This window comes from Brienomyrus brachyistius, chromosome 2, assembly GCF_023856365.1.
Source record: "Brienomyrus brachyistius isolate T26 chromosome 2, BBRACH_0.4, whole genome shotgun sequence".
NCBI lineage: Eukaryota > Metazoa > Chordata > Actinopteri > Osteoglossiformes > Mormyridae > Brienomyrus > Brienomyrus brachyistius.
The window spans coordinates 3,000,192-3,018,702 of NC_064534.1; the positions used below are offsets into that span (position 1 = coordinate 3,000,192).

The 18,511-nt window shown below is 51.7% G+C and overlaps 1 protein-coding gene across 3 annotated transcripts in view; it reads left to right on the plus strand.

Annotated features, from left to right (window-relative positions):
* Positions 1 to 18,511, plus strand: part of ralgps1 (Ral GEF with PH domain and SH3 binding motif 1) — a 123,778-nt gene that overhangs the window by 91,243 nt on the left and 14,024 nt on the right. For all 3 annotated transcript variants that reach the window (XM_048984798.1, XM_048984799.1, XM_048984800.1), the window contains 2 exons: positions 10,431 to 10,568; positions 10,977 to 11,070. In XM_048984798.1, the coding sequence (XP_048840755.1) occupies positions 10,431 to 10,568; positions 10,977 to 11,070 (232 nt within the window). The remainder of the gene's footprint in view (positions 1 to 10,430; positions 10,569 to 10,976; positions 11,071 to 18,511) is intronic.

The window sequence follows — 18,511 nt, forward strand, 5'->3', positions numbered from 1 at the left end:
GAGACTCGGGCTGGAAAGTATCCCCAGCTGCCCAGGAATGAGCTCACTTCCTGGACGTGCTTCTTAGTGCTCTTTGTGTGCAGTAGTTGTCCTGCATGCTACACACTCACATGAAAGCCCCCCTACTCTTCCTATAGGCAAGAGCCCACTCCATCACAGCGCCACCTTGTCATCCCCACATCCCCTCCTTTTTATCTAGGAGCCTTAGTTCTTTCACTATGTAAATGTAATGGACATAATCATTATGACTATGGATGAACAGGCTGGGGCTCCGGAAGCCTCCGGAATGGCGTGGAAGGTGGCCAGCATTCAGCCGCCCGTTACATAATGTTGTTTTCAGTTTGTTTGTTTAGCATAAGAAGCCTGCAGAGATAAGGGGGGCTGTGTTTAGTTTTTGGTTTAAAACAGTGGTTCTCAAAGTCAGTCCTCAGGCCCCACTGCCCTGCTTGTTTTCCAGCTATCCCTGCCCCACGCACTGCTGATTACCTGGATCAGGTGTGTTCAGTCAATCAGAAGCTGAAAGACAGCTGGGACTTGTGTGTGGGGCAGGGATAGCAGGAAAACAAGCAGGGCAGTGGGGCCCGAGGACCGGGTTTGAGAACCACTGGATTAAAGCCAGAGCAGCACATTCGATGTCAGGGACACAGGTGTGATTGATGGTCTGGTGGTTCCATGTAGGCCATCTCCATTAGCTGTAGGGTTGGCCACGGCCGGAATGTTCCACTGAATCGCACGTATTCATTATATATAGATGTTCAGTTATATAGAAACGTATCTCCCATATCCGGCCCAGCGCCGTGCTACTGGCAACATAACCATGGCGAAATGTGTACGTACTCCTAACGATGTGAAAGATGGAATCGTGGAAAAGCCATGTTCACTACGGAAATACAGCCACGGTGTTCGTTTAAAATCCATTTTGGCTTAATTTTTAAGAGCATTTGAATTCAGTCAGACCTGCTTTATTGCATTTATAACATTCATTTATTCACTGCAGTTGCAGACTTAAAATATAAAGTTTTGAATTCATGTGTGTTTAATAAAAAGTAAAAAAAAATGTGTAATTTTATGCTCATTTATATACGTTTTTAATCTTTCACAGCTTTGGGACTTGGGGCTTAAACATTTTTCAGATCGACTTTTTATTATTTCTTGGATCTTCTGGAAGAGGGTAAAATTTGAGCACAATACAGTCTGCAGCAGCCTCGGTCTGCAGTGAGCACAGTGCATTTTGTGGCAGCCCTGGTCTGCAGTGCACACAGTGCATTCTTGCAGCAGCCCGGTCCGCAGTGCACACAGTGGATTTTGTGGCAGCCCTGGTCTGCAGTACACACAGTGAATTCTGCAGCAGGTCCGGTCTGCAGTGAGCACAGTGCAGTCTATGGCAAGTCCGGTCTGCAGTGAGCACAGTGCAGTCTGCAGCAACCCTGCCACTGTATGAGGTGGCAGTGTGAGTTAGTAACGCTCCCAGGGCTGATGGTTGTTGCTTTGATGCTGTGCCTATTGCTGCATTTTGATTATTAGAGGGTGCCTGTTATGACACGCCAGTGATGATTGCCCTTGAGTCTCTGCTTTTAGACTGGGGGGGCAGGGGGGGGGGGGGGCTTACAGTTTTTATACCCATTTCCTGAAAACCCATGCTGTACCTGGTGTGCACTGGGAGATTACAGTGGGAGATCACTGTCCCTAGTTTCCTTAAATCCTTCATTAAAGTACATCACTCGGCATCATTACTAATGAAACGAGCGGGTTGCCCTATGGGGGATGTTTGCTGGGGTTAAGGTGACGCCGTCCTGCTCTCCAGCTGCAAATAACCTCATCATGCAGCCAAAGATGTGCATGCAGCCATGCAGGCAGACAGCACAATAGGAGCAGCCTCTTTGGATTCTGCATGCAGTTTTAATCCCAGTGTAAAGGGGGGTAGGACATTCATACCAGCTGGACCCCACTGGGGACTTAAACCAGTCACATCATGATCACATGATCGGGCCCCTGACTGTACCGGGCCAATGGGGCTCCAGCAAGCTCCCAGCACAAATCCCGCATATGGTTTAATTACCCAACGCTTTGCTCTGCTAAAGCCATGAGTGAGATGGGTGAAGACTCGCTTCCTGGCCTGTGTAGGCAGGCTGGGCGGACATGACAACGAGGAGGCCCACCATCCGGGGGGGGAGGGGGGGGTTATCCTTCCAAGGGTTCATAAAGTGTGTGGCTGGATTGTGGCTGTTTCCTTTAAAGAAAGACAAGGCTGGAGGAGATCTCCGAGCCCCGCCCCCCAGCCCCCCCACATAGGGGAGGGGGGTACGCAGTGAATCAGAGCAACGGGCCCAGGGTCAGGTCACCGATTTGGAGGGCAGTGTCTGTCCCCACGCTCAGACACATGACACTCTTAAAGCTTTGTTTTGAGTGGGAGGGGGACCAAGCTGATGGATTATGAGAATATGACAGATTTATTGTGGGCTTTTTGTACTTTAATCTAAAATCCCTCCGGTCCTGGAGGATTTCCCTGGTATTCTGGTTTATGTGTGTGAAGCAGTGCTTGTCTGAAGAGTCGTGTGTTTGCTTGTTTCTTCAGGGAATTAACAAAGGTGTTTATTTCTGTGTCTTCGCTGTTTTCTCACTGTCAGGCTGAGTAGCAGGCAAAGGTAGCGGATCTGGATGCGCAGACCGTGGGCTCACCTCACCGCCCCACGTTCACCAGGCATCGACCCCCCCTCGTCACGCGTCTCAGTGTGTCATGGCTGGCTTTTCTTGGGGCTGGCATATTGGTCGGTCTCTGTGAGGTTACCTGAGGTTACCTGGGGTGGGGGGGGGCATTCACGGTGGGCCGAGGCTCCAGCACAGGGGGAGACTTCATTTAAAGCTTCATTTACACTTCCTCATTACTCAGATGGCCAGTGTCTTGCACCTATAGCAATTATGCTGCATTCCCATCTATGGCCAGCAGAGGGACCCATTTAACATTATCATTCAGTGTCCTTCCTGAAATGCCAACCCTTTACTGACTGAGATGAGCCCGTCTGCGTCCTTGCAGAGGGGGCTGCATGCAGAGATGTGATCCCCTGTTGCTCTGAAGCTATATTCTTGTTTTTTGATTTTAGCTTGTTTTGGCTGATCCCCAGAGGATGATGGGAAACTCGGTTGGTTCTCTCAGTCATGGCGTGGAAAAGATGCACTTCCCATGATACTGGGAGTGAGCAGAGAAATTGGGGACTTTATCAGAGGACTGGAGCAGAGACAGGTTTGGCAAAATGTGCAGGGAAGGGAGGAGATCTAAACACGAGACGAGAGAAATGGCCATGGGAACCGGGCAGGGATCAGCTGCAGTGGGGCGGGGATCAGCTGCAGTGGAGCGGGGATCAGCTGCAGTGGAGCGGGGATCAGCTGCAGTGGAGCAGGGATCAGCTGCAGTGGGGCAGGAGTCGCGGTGTTTATTTGTGAGCAAGAGGAAGCAGACGTCAGTCGTGCGTGATGATTGGCGGAAGAGCACAGGAAGTGGCCGACCTGAACCTGTCACCTGACCCTGGTGTACAGTGGTACAGTGGCCTGCTCTCCAGTTTTAATTTAACTCTTAATGATATCTCTGCTTTTGGTGTTTAAATCATGTGTTCAGTTGTCATGGCTGTCAGGTGACAATTGGTTTATGTTGGGGGTGGGGGGGGGTATATTTTTCAAAAGTTTGGCCTGAGTCGTCACAGTGAAGTCTTTGTGGGAAGGGGGTAGGTCACTCCAGAGAGGCTGCAGGGTGCAGAGAGCTTCACCTTTGCTTGCAACGTTGTCTTCGCATCTGTGGGCCGCATCCAGTTGCCTGTCATGCCGAACCTCATTCACTCACTGCCCTTCACTGGCCAACAGTAGAAACGTTGCCGGTCTTCTGGCTGAATCGAACATCCAGTGAAAATGCAAATATAAGACGTCAAACATGAGTCAATAGCTGCTTCTCATTACTTTTTACGACTCTTTTTCGGTAATCAGTCAAACGCGTTTGCTTACAGTCAGTCGCGTATTATTTCATGCAGTGTATTTTTTAGGCACGCCTGTGACCAAGCCTGTCGTGGTGATTTACGGCCGTTTTCCTCAGGCTGTCAAACACAAGTGAACACGGCAGCGATGGGGAATTTCTGAATGATCCACGACCCCTTCGAAGAAGCACTGGAAAGTAAATACTGTCACGTGAACGGGCGAGTAGCTTGAAGTCCGATAAAGTAGGCTGATGGTGGCTGGTCCAGTGATCCAACCGCAGCTGTATCCCAGTTCAAGCCGACATGTTAACCCAGACTGGCTGTCTGGGAAAATTACAATAAATGCAGCAGTGCGGGCAGCGGTACACTATACACAATATGCACAGACAGGACAATAAATATTGAAACACATATAGAAAGACATTAAAATACACAACATTTGGTGTTATGAAAAAGTCTTAGACGGTCAAAGAGAATATTTTATCTGGGTAGTAAGTGTATTTGCGCTCAGAACACATGTTACATTTAACATTAGAAATAATACAAATTAGCTGTAACACAATTAAATTCTCCAAAAAGTGACTGATATCTTGTATGGTTGGAAGAACACCTCTTCATTTCCCGAACCCCTTCGTGGGGCACCTGTCACTCCATGGATTTGTTCAATTTCACCACCAGCTCACTTAATTTAGTTTAAAAAAATATCAGAGGGATTGATTAGCCAATCAGGTTGGGGTAGTAATACATGGGTTTACTGGATGATCGCTGCAAATGAGAGGTTACAGAATGATTATGTTCACACCCTTTGAACACTAGACAGACATACTGTATAGTTTTACACCAACATGAAGATCGTTTAACTTTCTTTGACTGCCTGAAATTTTTGCATGGTACTGTACAAAATATGAGACCAGAAATGCAAAATACTAGAGACGGATACAAGAAGTAGCTGAGTATTGTAGTGTTTATATAGAATTAGAGTTAGCAGGTATGATACTGTACTGCCTTGTACACGACTGTGGGCTTAAACACAACCATCAGTGAGATCTTCATACTTCCATCTTCCATAACACACATCCAGTACAGTTGTCATGGTGACCATACTGCCTGTCCCAGGCAACATTCTTACTCTTTTAATGCCCTTAATACCTGGAACCACAGTGACCACATGAGGAAGGGGATCCCATGAAGTACTGGTGCAGTAATGCTCCTGAACACTGTTGGATTGTTGAGCTGGTCCTTGTCAGCCCTGAGATGAGCTGCAAGGCGGGCAGCCCTGAGATGAGCTGCAGCGTGCAGGTGGGCAGGCGGCCCTGAGATGAGCTGCAGCACGCGGGCGGCCCTGAGATGAGCTGCAGGGCGCAGGCGGGCGGGCGGCCCTGAGATGAGATGCAGCACGCAGGCGGGCGGGCGGCCCTGAGATGAGCTGCAGGGCGCAGGCGGGCGGGCGGCCCTGAGATGAGCTGCAGGGCGCAGGCGGGCGGGCGGCCCTGAGATGAGCTGCAGGGCGCAGGCGGGCGGGCGGCCCTGAGATGAGCTGCAGGGCGCAGGCGGGCGGTCCTGAGATGAGCTGCAGCGCGCGGGCAGGTGGCCCTGAGTTGCAGCATGCGGGCGGGCGGCTCTGAGATGAGCTGCAGGGCGCAGGCGGGCGGGCGGCCCTGAGATGAGCTGCAGCACGCGGGCGGCCCTGAGATGAGCTGCAGGGCGCAGGCGGGCGGGCGGCCCTGAGATGAGATGCAGCACGCAGGCGGGCGGGCGGCCCTGAGATGAGCTGCAGGGCGCAGGCGGGCGGGCGGCCCTGAGATGAGCTGCAGGGCGCAGGCGGGCGGGCGGCCCTGAGATGAGCTGCAGGGCGCAGGCGGGCGGGCGGCCCTGAGATGAGCTGCAGGGCGCAGGCGGGCGGGCGGCCCTGAGATGAGCTGCAGGGCGCAGGCGGGCGGGCGGCCCTGAGATGAGCTGCAGGGCGCAGGCGGGCGGGCGGCCCTGAGATGAGCTGCAGGGCGCAGGCGGGCGGTCCTGAGATGAGCTGCAGCGCGCGGGCAGGTGGCCCTGAGTTGCAGCATGCGGGCGGGCGGCTCTGAGATGAGCTGCAGGGCGCAGGCGGGCGGGCGGCCCTGAGATGAGCTGCAGCACGCGGGCGGCCCTGAGATGAGCTGCAGGGCGCAGGCGGGCGGGCGGCCCTGAGATGAGATGCAGCACGCAGGCGGGCGGGCGGCCCTGAGATGAGCTGCAGGGCGCAGGCGGGCGGGCGGCCCTGAGATGAGCTGCAGGGCGCAGGCGGGCGGGCGGCCCTGAGATGAGCTGCAGGGCGCAGGCGGGCGGGCGGCCCTGAGATGAGCTGCAGGGCGCAGGCGGGCGGTCCTGAGATGAGCTGCAGCGCGCGGGCAGGTGGCCCTGAGTTGCAGCATGCGGGCGGGCGGCTCTGAGATGAGCTGCAGGGCGCAGGCGGGCGGGCGGCCCTGAGATGAGCTGCAGGGCGCAGGCGGGCGGGCGGCCCTGAGATGAGCTGCAGGGCGCAGGCGGGCGGGCGGCCCTGAGATGAGCTGCAGGGCGCAGGCGGGCGGGCGGCCCTGAGATGAGCTGCAGGGCGCAGGCGGGCGGTCCTGAGATGAGCTGCAGCGCGCGGGCAGGTGGCCCTGAGTTGCAGCATGCGGGCGGGGCGGCTCTGAGATGAGCTGCAGGGCGCAGGCGGGCGGGCGGCCCTGAGATGAGCTGCAGCACGCGGGCGGGCGGCTCTGAGATGAGCTGCAGGGCAGAGGCGGGCGGGCGGCCCTGAGATGAGTTGCAGCACGCGGGTGGGCGGCTCTGAGATGAGCTGCAGGGCGCAGGCGGGCGGGCGGCCCTGAGATGAGTTGCAGCACGCGGGCGGGCGGCCCTGAGATGAGCTGCAGGGCGCAGGCGGGCGGGCAGCTCTGAGATGAGCTGCAGGGCGCAGGCGGGCGGGCGGCCCTGAGATGAGCTGCAGGGCGCAGGCGGGCGGTCCTGAGATGAGTTGCAGCACGCGGGCGGCCCTGAGATGAGCTGCAGGGCGCAGGCGGGCGGGCGGCCCTGAGATGAGCTGCAGCGCGCGGGCGGGTGGCCCTGAGATGAGTTGCAGCACACGGGCGGGCGGCTCTGAGATGAGCTGCAGGGCGCAGGCGGGCGGGCGGCCCTGAGATGAGCTGCAGGGCGCAGGCGGGCGGGCGGCCCTGAGATGAGCTGCAGCACGCGGGCGGGCGGCTCTGAGATGAGCTGCAGGGCGCAGGCGGGCGGGCGGCCCTGAGATGAGCTGCAGCGCGCGGGCGGGCGGGCGGCCCTGAGATGAGCTGCAGCACGCGGGCGGGCGGCCCTGAGATGAGCTGCAGGGCGCGGGCGGGCGGCCCTGAGATGAGCTGCAGGGCGCAGGCGGGCGGGCGGCCCTGAGATGAGCTGCAGGGCGCAGGCGGGCGGGCGGCCCTGAGATGAGCTGCAGGGCGCAGGCGGGCGGGCGGCTCTGAGATGAGCTGCAGGGCGCAGGCGGGCGGGCGGCCCTGAGATGAGCTGCAGCACGCGGGCGGGGCGGTCCTGAGATGAGTTGCAGCACGCGGGCGGGCTGGCGGGCGGCCCTGAGATGAGCTGCAGCGCGGCGGGCGGGCGGCCCCTGAGATGAGCTGCAGGGTGCGGGCGGGCGGCTCTGAGATGAGCTGCAGGGCGCGGGCGGGCGGCCCTGAGATGAGCTGCAGGGCACAGGCGGGCGGGCGGCCCTGAGATGAGCTGCAGCACGCGGGCGGGCGGCCCTGAGATGAGCTGCAGCACGCGGGCGGGCGGCCCTGAGATGAGCTGCAGCGCGCGGGCGGGCGGCGGCCCTAAGATGAGCTGCAGCGCGCGGGCGGGTGGCCCTGAGATGAGTTGCAGCATGCGGGCGGGTGGCTCTGAGATGAGCTGCAGGGCGCAGGCGGGCGGGTGGCTCTGAGATGAGCTGCAGGGCGCAGGCGGGCGGGTGGCTCTGAGATGAGCTGCAGGGCGCAGGCGGGCGGGCGGCCCTGAGATGAGCTGCAGCACGCGGGCGGGCGGCTCTGAGATGAGCTGCAGGGCGCAGCCGGGCGGGCGGCTCTGAGATGAGCTGCAGGGCGCAGGCGGGCGGGCGGCCCTGAGATGAGCTGCAGCACGCGGGCGGGCGGCCCTGAGATGAGCTGCAGGGCACAGGCGGGCGGGCGGCCCTGAGATGAGCTGCAGCGCGCGGGCGGGCGGCCCTGATGAGTAGCAGCCTGTTTGTTCTGCTGCCTTGGGAACAGTAACTGTGACAGAATTAGCCTCCCTTAGATCTCTGGGGCTCATTTAGGTCTCTGCTGCCCCAGAATTTCAGTTCCTAACCTAAATTATGTTTGTCACAAATTTTCAAACCTCTGAACTGCATTCTATTAACACATTTGTCACATGTGCTTAACAGTGTTGTGTAAGCGGAACACTTTCCGGAAGCTTCAGCTACTGTGCGTATTTATGGTGTCGATCTGCTGGGTTTTTCAGACGATTTTGTAAAATATTTAAATTAGTTCATTACGCTGTTTGCGGTTAAATTGTAAAACTGATTTGTGGGCTGTTTTGACGTCCCAGAACCTCCCCAGGGTTCTGTATTCATCGTGTTGGAAAGTCCTTGTAGTGCCATGTACACCGGCGAAAGCGGATTTTCTGTTCAAGGCCATTTTGTTTATTTTTTTGACATTCATTTTGAAACATGATTTTATGAACACATTTCACCACGTGTTCAGTTTCACGCTAGACTGGAAGGTAAATCAGATTCCAACAGCCCAGCTCACAAAGCTACGGAAAAGCTGCGTCAAACAAATAACCAAATGTTGCGCCTGAAACAATGATATATTGTTTTTGAAAGCAGACTATTTAGTGTTTTAGAAGAGTTTCCTAATGGACACACCCTGAGTCGTATTCAGATTTCAGCACAATCTATTCATCAAAGTCGAGTGAGTGAGTGAGTGTGTTTAGTTAGTTAGTTAGTTGGTTAGTTGTTAGTTTTTCCTTTTTCTTCTACCATGTGCTGCAATGAGAGCTATGCCTTTGGCCACAGTCAAAGGCATAGGAGACAGTTTGATATCGGGGGTGGAGCAAAATTTCATATGAGTGAAGCCAAATTAAATATTGTTGATAGCCATTCCCCCAGCTCCCCTGGTTACAGTGTATGGTACAGCCCAGGCACGGTAGGGGACTAGCCCCTTCACCCCTTAGTCTTTGCCTGGTGTGGGGTCCGCTGCACCCTAAGAAATCTGAAGGGGTAGGCAGAGCTGCGGCTGTTCTGATTCACATCATATTCCAGATCGAGCCTCAAGAAGAAAAGAACCTGATTGTGGAGCATCATCCATGCGTCTTCTGCTGTGCCCCCCCCGCGCCCCCCCCCGCCCCCCTTCCATATTACAGCTGGTAATCCTTCACACCTCTGAGGATTTTTCTCAATACCGGCAACACAAACATCGGTTTTGGTAACCTCCCAGAAACGAACTTGGGGTTCAATGAATAATGGGATTGGTCTTGTTTGTTGAGGATGCAACCGACGTAGCCTTAACATTTGGGGGGGGGTTGGGGGGGCAAGAACAACATCGAGGGATTTTTAATTTCCTCTGTACCTTCTGTTCTTCCGTATTGGATTTGGTCAATGGAAATGGAAGATTTGCGTACAGGTGTGAACGTAAAAGTACACGCATTGAGAAAAATTGTTCCTGTCCCAGTCTGGCTTTATTTAATGATTTCTTTAGTGTATGAGTAGGTTCTGCATGTGCCCCCGCCCCCAGGTATGGATAGCTTTGGGCCGCCAGCATGGATATGGCCATCAAATAAATCGTGTGCTAGACGTAGAAGGAAATATTGACTGGCTGGAGCAGATGAAGGAGAAATGGCAGAGACAATGGGGGCAGTATGAATCTCAGCAGTCATGGCACCACGATTAAAACAATTTGAAAGTGGTTTTTTTTCTGTAGGAAATCATGTTCTGCCTGTGGCCTAAATTAATTTATGTGGACTACATCCTTGCGTGTTGTGCTTTGGATTTCCTCTCCTTGGAGTAAGTGGTCATGATGTGAAGCACAAGCATCTTCCTCACACATCATAAAAATGTTTATCTTAAAACAAATAATATCCACTGCAGATTTCTGTGGTACTTATTGCCTTGGCAGTGATTATTAAACCAGCGGGAATTCTCTGGGGAATGTAAGATTCATGCGTGACTTTCTGGACAGCTCATACCCATAGGGGCACTGCAGTGGTTTTCCCGACGCCGTCCGTGCTGCAGTGACAGGCAGCGGCTTAAGCACAGCAGCCAGATATCTCAGGATTCACTGTATGTTTCCCCATTATCTTGTGCTACTCGGAAGCCCACATTGGTCTCTGCTCGTTCAGATTATGTCCGATGGGTAAATAGAGAAATCTATTCTTATCCACGAACCCCACGTCTTTTAGACGAGTGGTCTCCGAAAACACCTATCCCCTCCCTTCTTTCTGCAGGGATCTACCTCTTTGACATGATCTACATAGACTCCGCCTACCCCGCCTCCGACAGCATCATAGAGACGGAGCAGAGGACCAATCAGATGAACAACCTCCTGCGGGTCTTCTCTGACCTGCAGATGTCCTGCAGTTATGGTTAGTACCTCCTGGAGTAGAGAGAACTTCCAAAGTGGTGCAGTGTCCCCTGGACAGGAACCCCTCTTTCTCTCGTGGGCCCCCCTGCAGCCTCTGCTGCTTCTCCACATCTGTACTGTCGTTATGGAAACTGAATCCACATGTTTGTCACAGCATCTAACAAGTGCTCTTGTCATTTCATGGTATTTTCTTCCCATCCTCCCTTAGAGGGACATGTTTATATTTTAAATAACTAAGTGTCACGCGATGCACAGACGAATCTCAGAGTATCTCGGGGGGGGGGGGGGGGGGGGGGGGGGGTGGGCAGCAGTGAGTGTAATGCTTATGAATTCGTTAGCATCTCCTAGGTGACAGGGATTAATTAGAGGGACCTGGACAGACCTCTTACCCTGCTGTGTCCCATCATAGATCACCTGGGGACGCTGCCTCACGTACAGAAGTACCTGATGTCTGTCCGCTACATCGAAGAGCTCCAGAAGTTCGTGGAGGACGATAACTACAAGTAAGCCTGAGCCGTCTCTCCTGGGCTGTGTGCGCTCCCTGCTGGGGGTGGGGGGGCTGGGGTGTCTAATCAACAGGAAGTGGAATCCGCACGGCCGGGATGCAGCTCTGACACTTCTGCTACGACGCTCGACCAAGGGGGGCGGCAACATTCGTCAGATATAATGCAGTATTTCTGTCAGTCAGAATAAACTTCTCGCATTTGTTGCACGGGTGGAATCGATGCCTTGATGGGTCTGACAGTGTCTGCCAGTGCGCCAGAGGGGTGTAATCGCGGCTTGCGCCCGTGAGGACTGCCAGTGCGCAGAGGGGTGTAATCGCGGCTTGCGCCCGTGAGGACTGCCAGTGCGCAGAGGGGTGTAATTGCAGCTTGCGCCCGTGAGGACTGCCAGTGTGCAGAGGGGTGTAATCACGCTTGCGTCCGTGAGGACTGCCAGTGCGCAGAGGGGTGTAATCGCGGCTTGCGCCCGTGAGGACTGCCAGTGCGCCAGAGGGGTGTAATCGCGGCTTGCGCCCGTGAGGACTGCCAGTGCGCCAGAGGGGTGTAATCGCGGCTTGCGCCCGTGAGGACTGCAGTGCGCCAGAGGGGTGTAATCGCGGCTTGCGCCCGTGAGGACTGCCAGTGCGGATGGCTTTCCCGCACACGTCCTGCTTGTGCTAGAGCTCTCAGAGCTGGCCTCGTCTCTGACTCCAAAGCGCCGGTCAGTGCTGTCGCTTATTACTCCGCCTTTATTAATATCTGCCCGCTTGCTTGGGGGAGCTTTTCACAGCAGAGAAAAGCCAGGCCCACAGTGACCTTACCCCCAGAGTGAGTCACCACACTGGTGTAAATGCGTCCCAACTATCCGTGCTCGGCCTCCTGAAAGACTCCTCATTTCCTCTCATTTCTCTGTCATTTCCTCTCATTTCTCTGTCATTTCCTCTCATTTCTCTGTCATTTCCATATCCATCTATCTGCTGTGCTACTTATCCAGTTCTGGGTCACCATGAGCCTAAGGTTTGTCCCAGGAAGCACTGAGAGCACGGCAGGGGCACCTTGGATGGGATACATCCTATTACATACATGCATTCATGGATTGATCAATGGATGGAAAAAGATAGGGATGGAGGGATGGATGGATGCTGTCACACATAACCTCAATGACAATACTATGTTCCAGCCAGCCAGCCAGCCAGCCAGCCAGCCAGCCAGCCAGCCAGCCAGACAGACAGACAGACAGACAGACAGACAGATATATATATATATATGCACACACATACATGCTAAGACACGTTATTAGTCTTAAAGGAAAGGCTCCTTCATGGAGGCAGATACCTTTCACAGTGTGCTTTTCATCCAGTGTGAGCTCACCACTGGATCCCAGTTGGGTCCTGGGCTCATTCCCTTCTGGTTTTTCTGTTCCAGAATGACAGCATGTGTTCTGCTATACGGTTACGCCATTAACAAACAAAAAAACTGCTTTTAATCATTTTTTTTTTGGAAGTTGGCAACGCTGATCACAAATGGCCCCAGACGGAACCAAGCCTTGAGGCAGGATGTTGGCAGATTGTTCACAAACACCGTGTCCGTTTCGGATTAACGCAGCCTGGTCTACAAATGTGCAGGCAGCGATAACGAAACACAGGCTCGCATTCCGCAAAACATACTGTGGGACGCGGCCAGCTGTCACCTAGGATACCTTGTTTTCCTGCTTGTTTTTCGCTTTCCAAAGGAATAATGGTTTTGAAAGATGCTTCCCGTCCCACTCAAAGCGCATCAGAAGTTTGTGTCCACGAATCACTGTCCAGCACATGCTCAGGGCCAGTGCCAAATGATCCAAATCACCTTAAATGCCGCGCCCAGACGTGTTCTCCTTCCTTCATATTGAGTGTAACGGCCTTCTGCAGAAAAGGAGCCGGATTTGAGGTCCGACGGAGGCTAGATGCTCTCAGGGGCTGCCATGAGGCCTGTGTGCCTCACTGAAAGTTTTAATAGACACAGAGCCTAATGTAACAAACCCCAAAAGCCCAGGCAGTCTTGCTGGGAGTCTTGGCATCCCCGCTTGTTTCGGACCCACACTGGGTGCTGTTTTTTCACCAGAACACCCTGGGCTTGGGGCTTGTGATAATGTCCGATAAATTCATTTTTTTTTTTCTTTTTTAAGACTCCTAGATATGTAATATACTATATGTATTAATTTACCAGGGTATGATAGCGTGCTGAGGTCAGCACTTACTTCTGCAACTTAGTTCTGTGACAAGTGCAGCTCAGAAGAATTTTAATGTTGATTAGCTGTCTTGCTTTGAGGCTCACGGCCTTAGATCTGCATCTGCAGATACTTATTCTGGTCTGCTGGGGCGGAGACCTGTCCTACAATCCAAACCAGTCACCGGCTAAGTAATGGGTCCATGTCCTTAATCACTAAATGCTACAACATTCCGTATAAACCAGGCATCCTTCATTGTTAAAGTCAAGACAAAGAGCGAGACAGAGATACCTATTTGAAGTCCCCCGTAGATTTGGTTTGTAAAGCATTTATGTAACATTTTCTGATGCTAAAACGCTATAACATGCATTATCCTCTGTATGTGTGTGTTTCATATTGTGAGAAAAGCTTTGTCTACATTGGCCAAGCATGCCGCAATTTTGCGAGACCTGAAGCAGATGGTGAGGTCAGACTGTAACGGAACGGAGGCGCGATCGTACTCGCGCCATTTACTCACCCTTGGCGTTCAAGCCTGTTTGAAAATGAAGTAATTCTCCTCTTCTGCAAAACATTTTCTTTCGCCTTTGTCATCACATTTAAAATTTCCAGTAATTAGCCATGATGTCACACCACCTCTCCCACTTAAACTTACGACCCTTACCGGGGGGCGGGGCTTTCCAACATAACGATGTGTTTAACTGGCTCTGCTGGGCGGCCAGCCGGCTGCGTGGCGTGTGTTTTTCATCTGCCTTCTCCACATCAATTCAGAAAGACGTAAAGAGTGGCACGAGGCCCAGACACTTGACAGCCTCTTTCCAATTAACTCACTTGTTCCAGAGGTGACTGCGTTTTGCCGGATATCGGCTTGTTGGCATCTCCGAGTCCGAGGAGGAATTGGGTGATCGAACGAAAGCAAGCGCTTTTTGAACAAGCCATGCGACAAGGACACCCCAGCTATCCGATCCTCGACAATAGGAATCACCGGCTTCGATAGCATTTCAGTGGGCCCTCAGCGGGCAGGACACGTCAGAGTATAGCATTCTGGTGGTAGGTGTGAATTATCTGATAGCTTCACTCAACTGGCTGCTGACTTTTCTTTAGATTGTGTGATTGACTAGAACACAATCATGTAATTATGGTCAAAAGACTGACCAGGGCGTCTTACAGCTCCTTAGTTGTTGAATGGAGATTCAGTAAAATAGGCCCAAGCAACTCTGTCTATACAAAGAGACCACAAACACGGAGATATTATTTAATCTCACCTCATGGGTCCTAAAATGCTTTTGTTCTCAATCATTAGCGTTTCGTTTGGTTGACGTACATGAACAGGGACTTCAAAGTGGTCGATTGACATTTTAAATGGCACTAGGGAAAGAAGTCTGCTCCCGTTTACAGATGACGATTGATTTAGCTCTGTGGGATCCCTAATCGGGCTTCTATTGCTGTGCCTGTGGAGAGTGTCCTAAGTGAAGGGACTGGTTGAGAGCACCCTCAGTTGTTTATTAAATAGTGAGATCCTCATGCAGATAGAATTGACCTGTATCGCTCCATTACACTGGCGGAAATGATGTCGTCGCTGTTTTTTTCCACTTTCACAGTGGAAAGTACATATTCCATGTGCCCTGAGGCCCCTATGTGTGGAAGGGCACCTTTCCAGAATGAACCGGAATCTTGTCACTGGAGCTCTTCCTCCCGAGCTTTTGCCCCCCCCATTTCATCTGAAGGACATAAGGAGGTGTCTGGCGGTCGTAGTGAAACATAGTGCCTAAAACAATGAATCACTATTAGAAGCTTCTGGAAAAAGGAGTTGAGCAAAGGGAATGAGGTGGCATGACATGTCATTTCCTTCTGGAGGAAGGAGCTTCCTGTTGGAATTTGCCTGCAGGCATGGCTCTGAGATCTGGAATGTGTGACCCACGGCTCTGAGATCTCGCAGGCTTCGAGCTGGAATGTGTGACCCACGGCTCTGGCCGACAGGGTGTCGCAATGATGCCATCTCACCTAAACCAGCTGTTGGGTGAGCTGGACTTTGTGCAGGCGTGTGATTTTGAGGATTCATCTTTTGAAAAGAATCTGAATGTAAAATTGCACTTGCTGCTTATTTTGCTGTTAGCTGCTTATTTTATTTGTTAGCTCTTTTTTTCTCTTAGTTATAGTAGTGCGTGTGTTAGCTCTAGGAGTCCCTGTCTTAGCTATGGGGGTCCCCGTTCGATAAGTGGCATGTTAGCTATGGGGGTCCCCGTTCGATAAGTGGCATGTTAGCTATGGGGGTCCCCGTTAGGTAAGTGAGGTGTTAGCTTTGGGAGCCGTATATGGACAATCTGATGGTATAAACTTGTTCTCCGTCTCTCAGTTTAGGCCGAGGAGCGAGGATAGGCTGTTGTTTGGGGTAGGTGGGGTCTTTTATTATTTTCATTTTTCTTTGCACCACTTCCTGTGGGTGGTCTGCATCTTCCAGACGTCACATCAGCTGGACGCACCACTCTGTGCATGGCTCGTAGACCTGCATGGTGCGTCTCCCAGACCAGGTGCTGGTGCTCAGACAGGATGGTGCCGCAGTGCAGCATCGGTGTGGAATGAGAGCTTTGAGAGCTACCCGTATTATTTCTGTTGGATGAAGTTTGAGCCGCCATAACAGTTAAGTGCTTCTCCAAAATTGTTTTTCAGGCAGTTTAAGATGCTGGAGATACGTTAATGCATTACAGGCCTTGGATAACTCACTAAGAGTGGAAGTTACTTGAAACTGTTTCATTTACAGTTTAATGCATGTTGGAAGTGATTCACCAATTGGCTGAAATTGCTTGCAGATGCTAATTAGTGTCTAGTAGCACTTGGGTAGTTACTGTCAGATTCCCGAACAAAAGCTGTAAGCCACGCTGGAGGAGAGCGTGGACTTTATGGTGTGCTTGTGGTGTTCAGAAGGTTTCATAAAAGGCGGCCCGATTTGCACACGTCGCTCCATTACGGGAAACATTCATCTGGTGCCACACTGCTGGTCTCCTGACTTGGGAGGAGGCTGCTTGGCTGCTGGTCCCACCCACCCGTCTGCCATTTCTCTGGATTCCTCCAGGGGGGGCTGTGCTGTTCCTCAGCTCTCAGTTTCTGTTCCTGCACTAACTATAGGCTTTTGTAGCCCAAGCGAATTCGCCTGAATTAACCCTCAGACAGCTTGCTGCAGACAGTCCTTATTCGCACATGATTTGCATTGACTGTAAAAACATATATATATATATATATATATATATATCACACACAGACATATGTGTATGTGTGTATATGTGTATTTTATATTATTATACTCATTGATTTGAGAGCTGACATCTAAACTTTCATAATGTTCATGCAGAGAAATGTTAACAGTACAGTGTCCCCAACAGTATAAGTGCCGTTTTTGCACGATTTTTAAAACTATAATAACTTCCAAAGCATAAATTCTACAAATATACAAAAAACTTTAGAAAGTTTATTTTCTTAAATTGCTAATTTTTTGTTATTGCATTGCAACATAATCGCTGTCCAGTAGATGGGGCAATTTTTGAATTTTTTCAAAGGCTTAATCAGCTGCTGCTTGGTGACTGAATGGATTGGTTTTGTGATCCCAACCTTAGAACCACACTGAGAAACAAGTTACGATGCGTCCACAACAGTTTTCACGTGACCCCCCCCCCCCCCACCACCACCACAAAAAGTGTCGACAAATTTGTCAGGTTACCTGAGAAATTCATTAAAAAATCGACTGTCCGATGTTGTTTTTTGTAAGCTTGTACATTTATACTTTGTAAGTTATTAGAGCTTAAACTCCACTAAGGCTTTTTGGGACATCCTGTATTGGGACATCCTGTATTGGGACACCCTGTATTGGGACACCCTGTATTGGGACACCCATTGGTGTTTTATTTTTAGTTATTCATAAGTGAAAATCGCATCCTCACTAATAAAGCTTTTCTGTCCGTATTAGTGCTGCTGCAGACAGAATTGCAGAGGGACAGTGGGACGCTTGTAGTATCCAGCCTGGGGAGCGGGTGGGGGGGCTTTCCTTTCAAAACACCAGCACTGCCTTTTCTATAAGGGTCATTAGGCCACTACTGTGCAAGCCCATTTTCCAGCAGAATGATGGCCATAATAAGACTTTTCACTGTAATTAGGGTGGAAAAAGAGTGTTTCACTGGCCCCCTCCATAGCCCATTTTCCACAGACCTACAGTAACTTCTGGAAAGAAGCTCTGTCTCTGCCAAGAGGGGGCACTGTGCATCAGGACATATCCGATGATCTGGAAACGAAACTGTTTTATAAGGATCAAAACAAATTATAGGGCATCACTTCCCAGGCGTCTTCCCGTGCTTCGTTAAGAATATTCGGAAGCATGGCATAAGGCGGAACCCTTTCGTAGCTCTGGTCAGGATAACAGAGAGTCTGAAGGAGGTTGGAACACCGACCCTGAAGCGCCTGTACCGTGTCTCGGACACGTTTGCCTGTCTGCTGTGTGCCCTCCTCTGCATGTGGTTGTAATTCTCCAAATCTGAGTACGTTATTTCAGCCGGTCTAGGAAATTACTTAATCCATCATTTGTTCAGAAACCCTCGTCCGCTTTCCGGAAATGGAATGTACTTCATAACTCCATGTGGTCCTTCCATGGATGGTTCCTTTACTCGTACAGCCTTCTGAAACCTTCTGATGTGTATTTATGTTTTTATCAGTTTACAAACAGTTATATAGGCATGTGTCTGTCTGTGTGCTTATCTCTGTCCGTAATACAGAGCTGGAAAGTTCAAGTCCGGAAAGTACAAATCCAGACCAAGGTTTTGTTACACCCAACCAGTTCAGTATAAAGAGTTACTTTCACAGAGCACTCAACTGGTTCTGTTGAAACATAACCTGGCCTGGATTTGTACTTCCTGGACCAGAACATCTGCAGTAATGTTTATGTCTGTCACATCTATGTACCTGACGATTTCTTAGTCTTTCATCTTTGTGTTTATTCATCAATGTAATTCCTCGGTAAGGAAAATGGCTGTTTGGCTTTAAATCACCAAGCTGCTGCCGTCTGTGATGCATGTGCGACAGACTTTCTGCCAGACTCGCTTAGTGAATCAAAGATCATTCAACAGAAAATATGTAAGCATTGTAAAGAAGAGGAGTCCATACTACATGACTTGCTGATCAGTAAATGCTGTATTCAATGATGAATCCTATTGGTCTTGCCTGTGCAAGTCTCCAGAGAGTATTACTTTGATGCCAAACCCCGCCCCCAGCTAA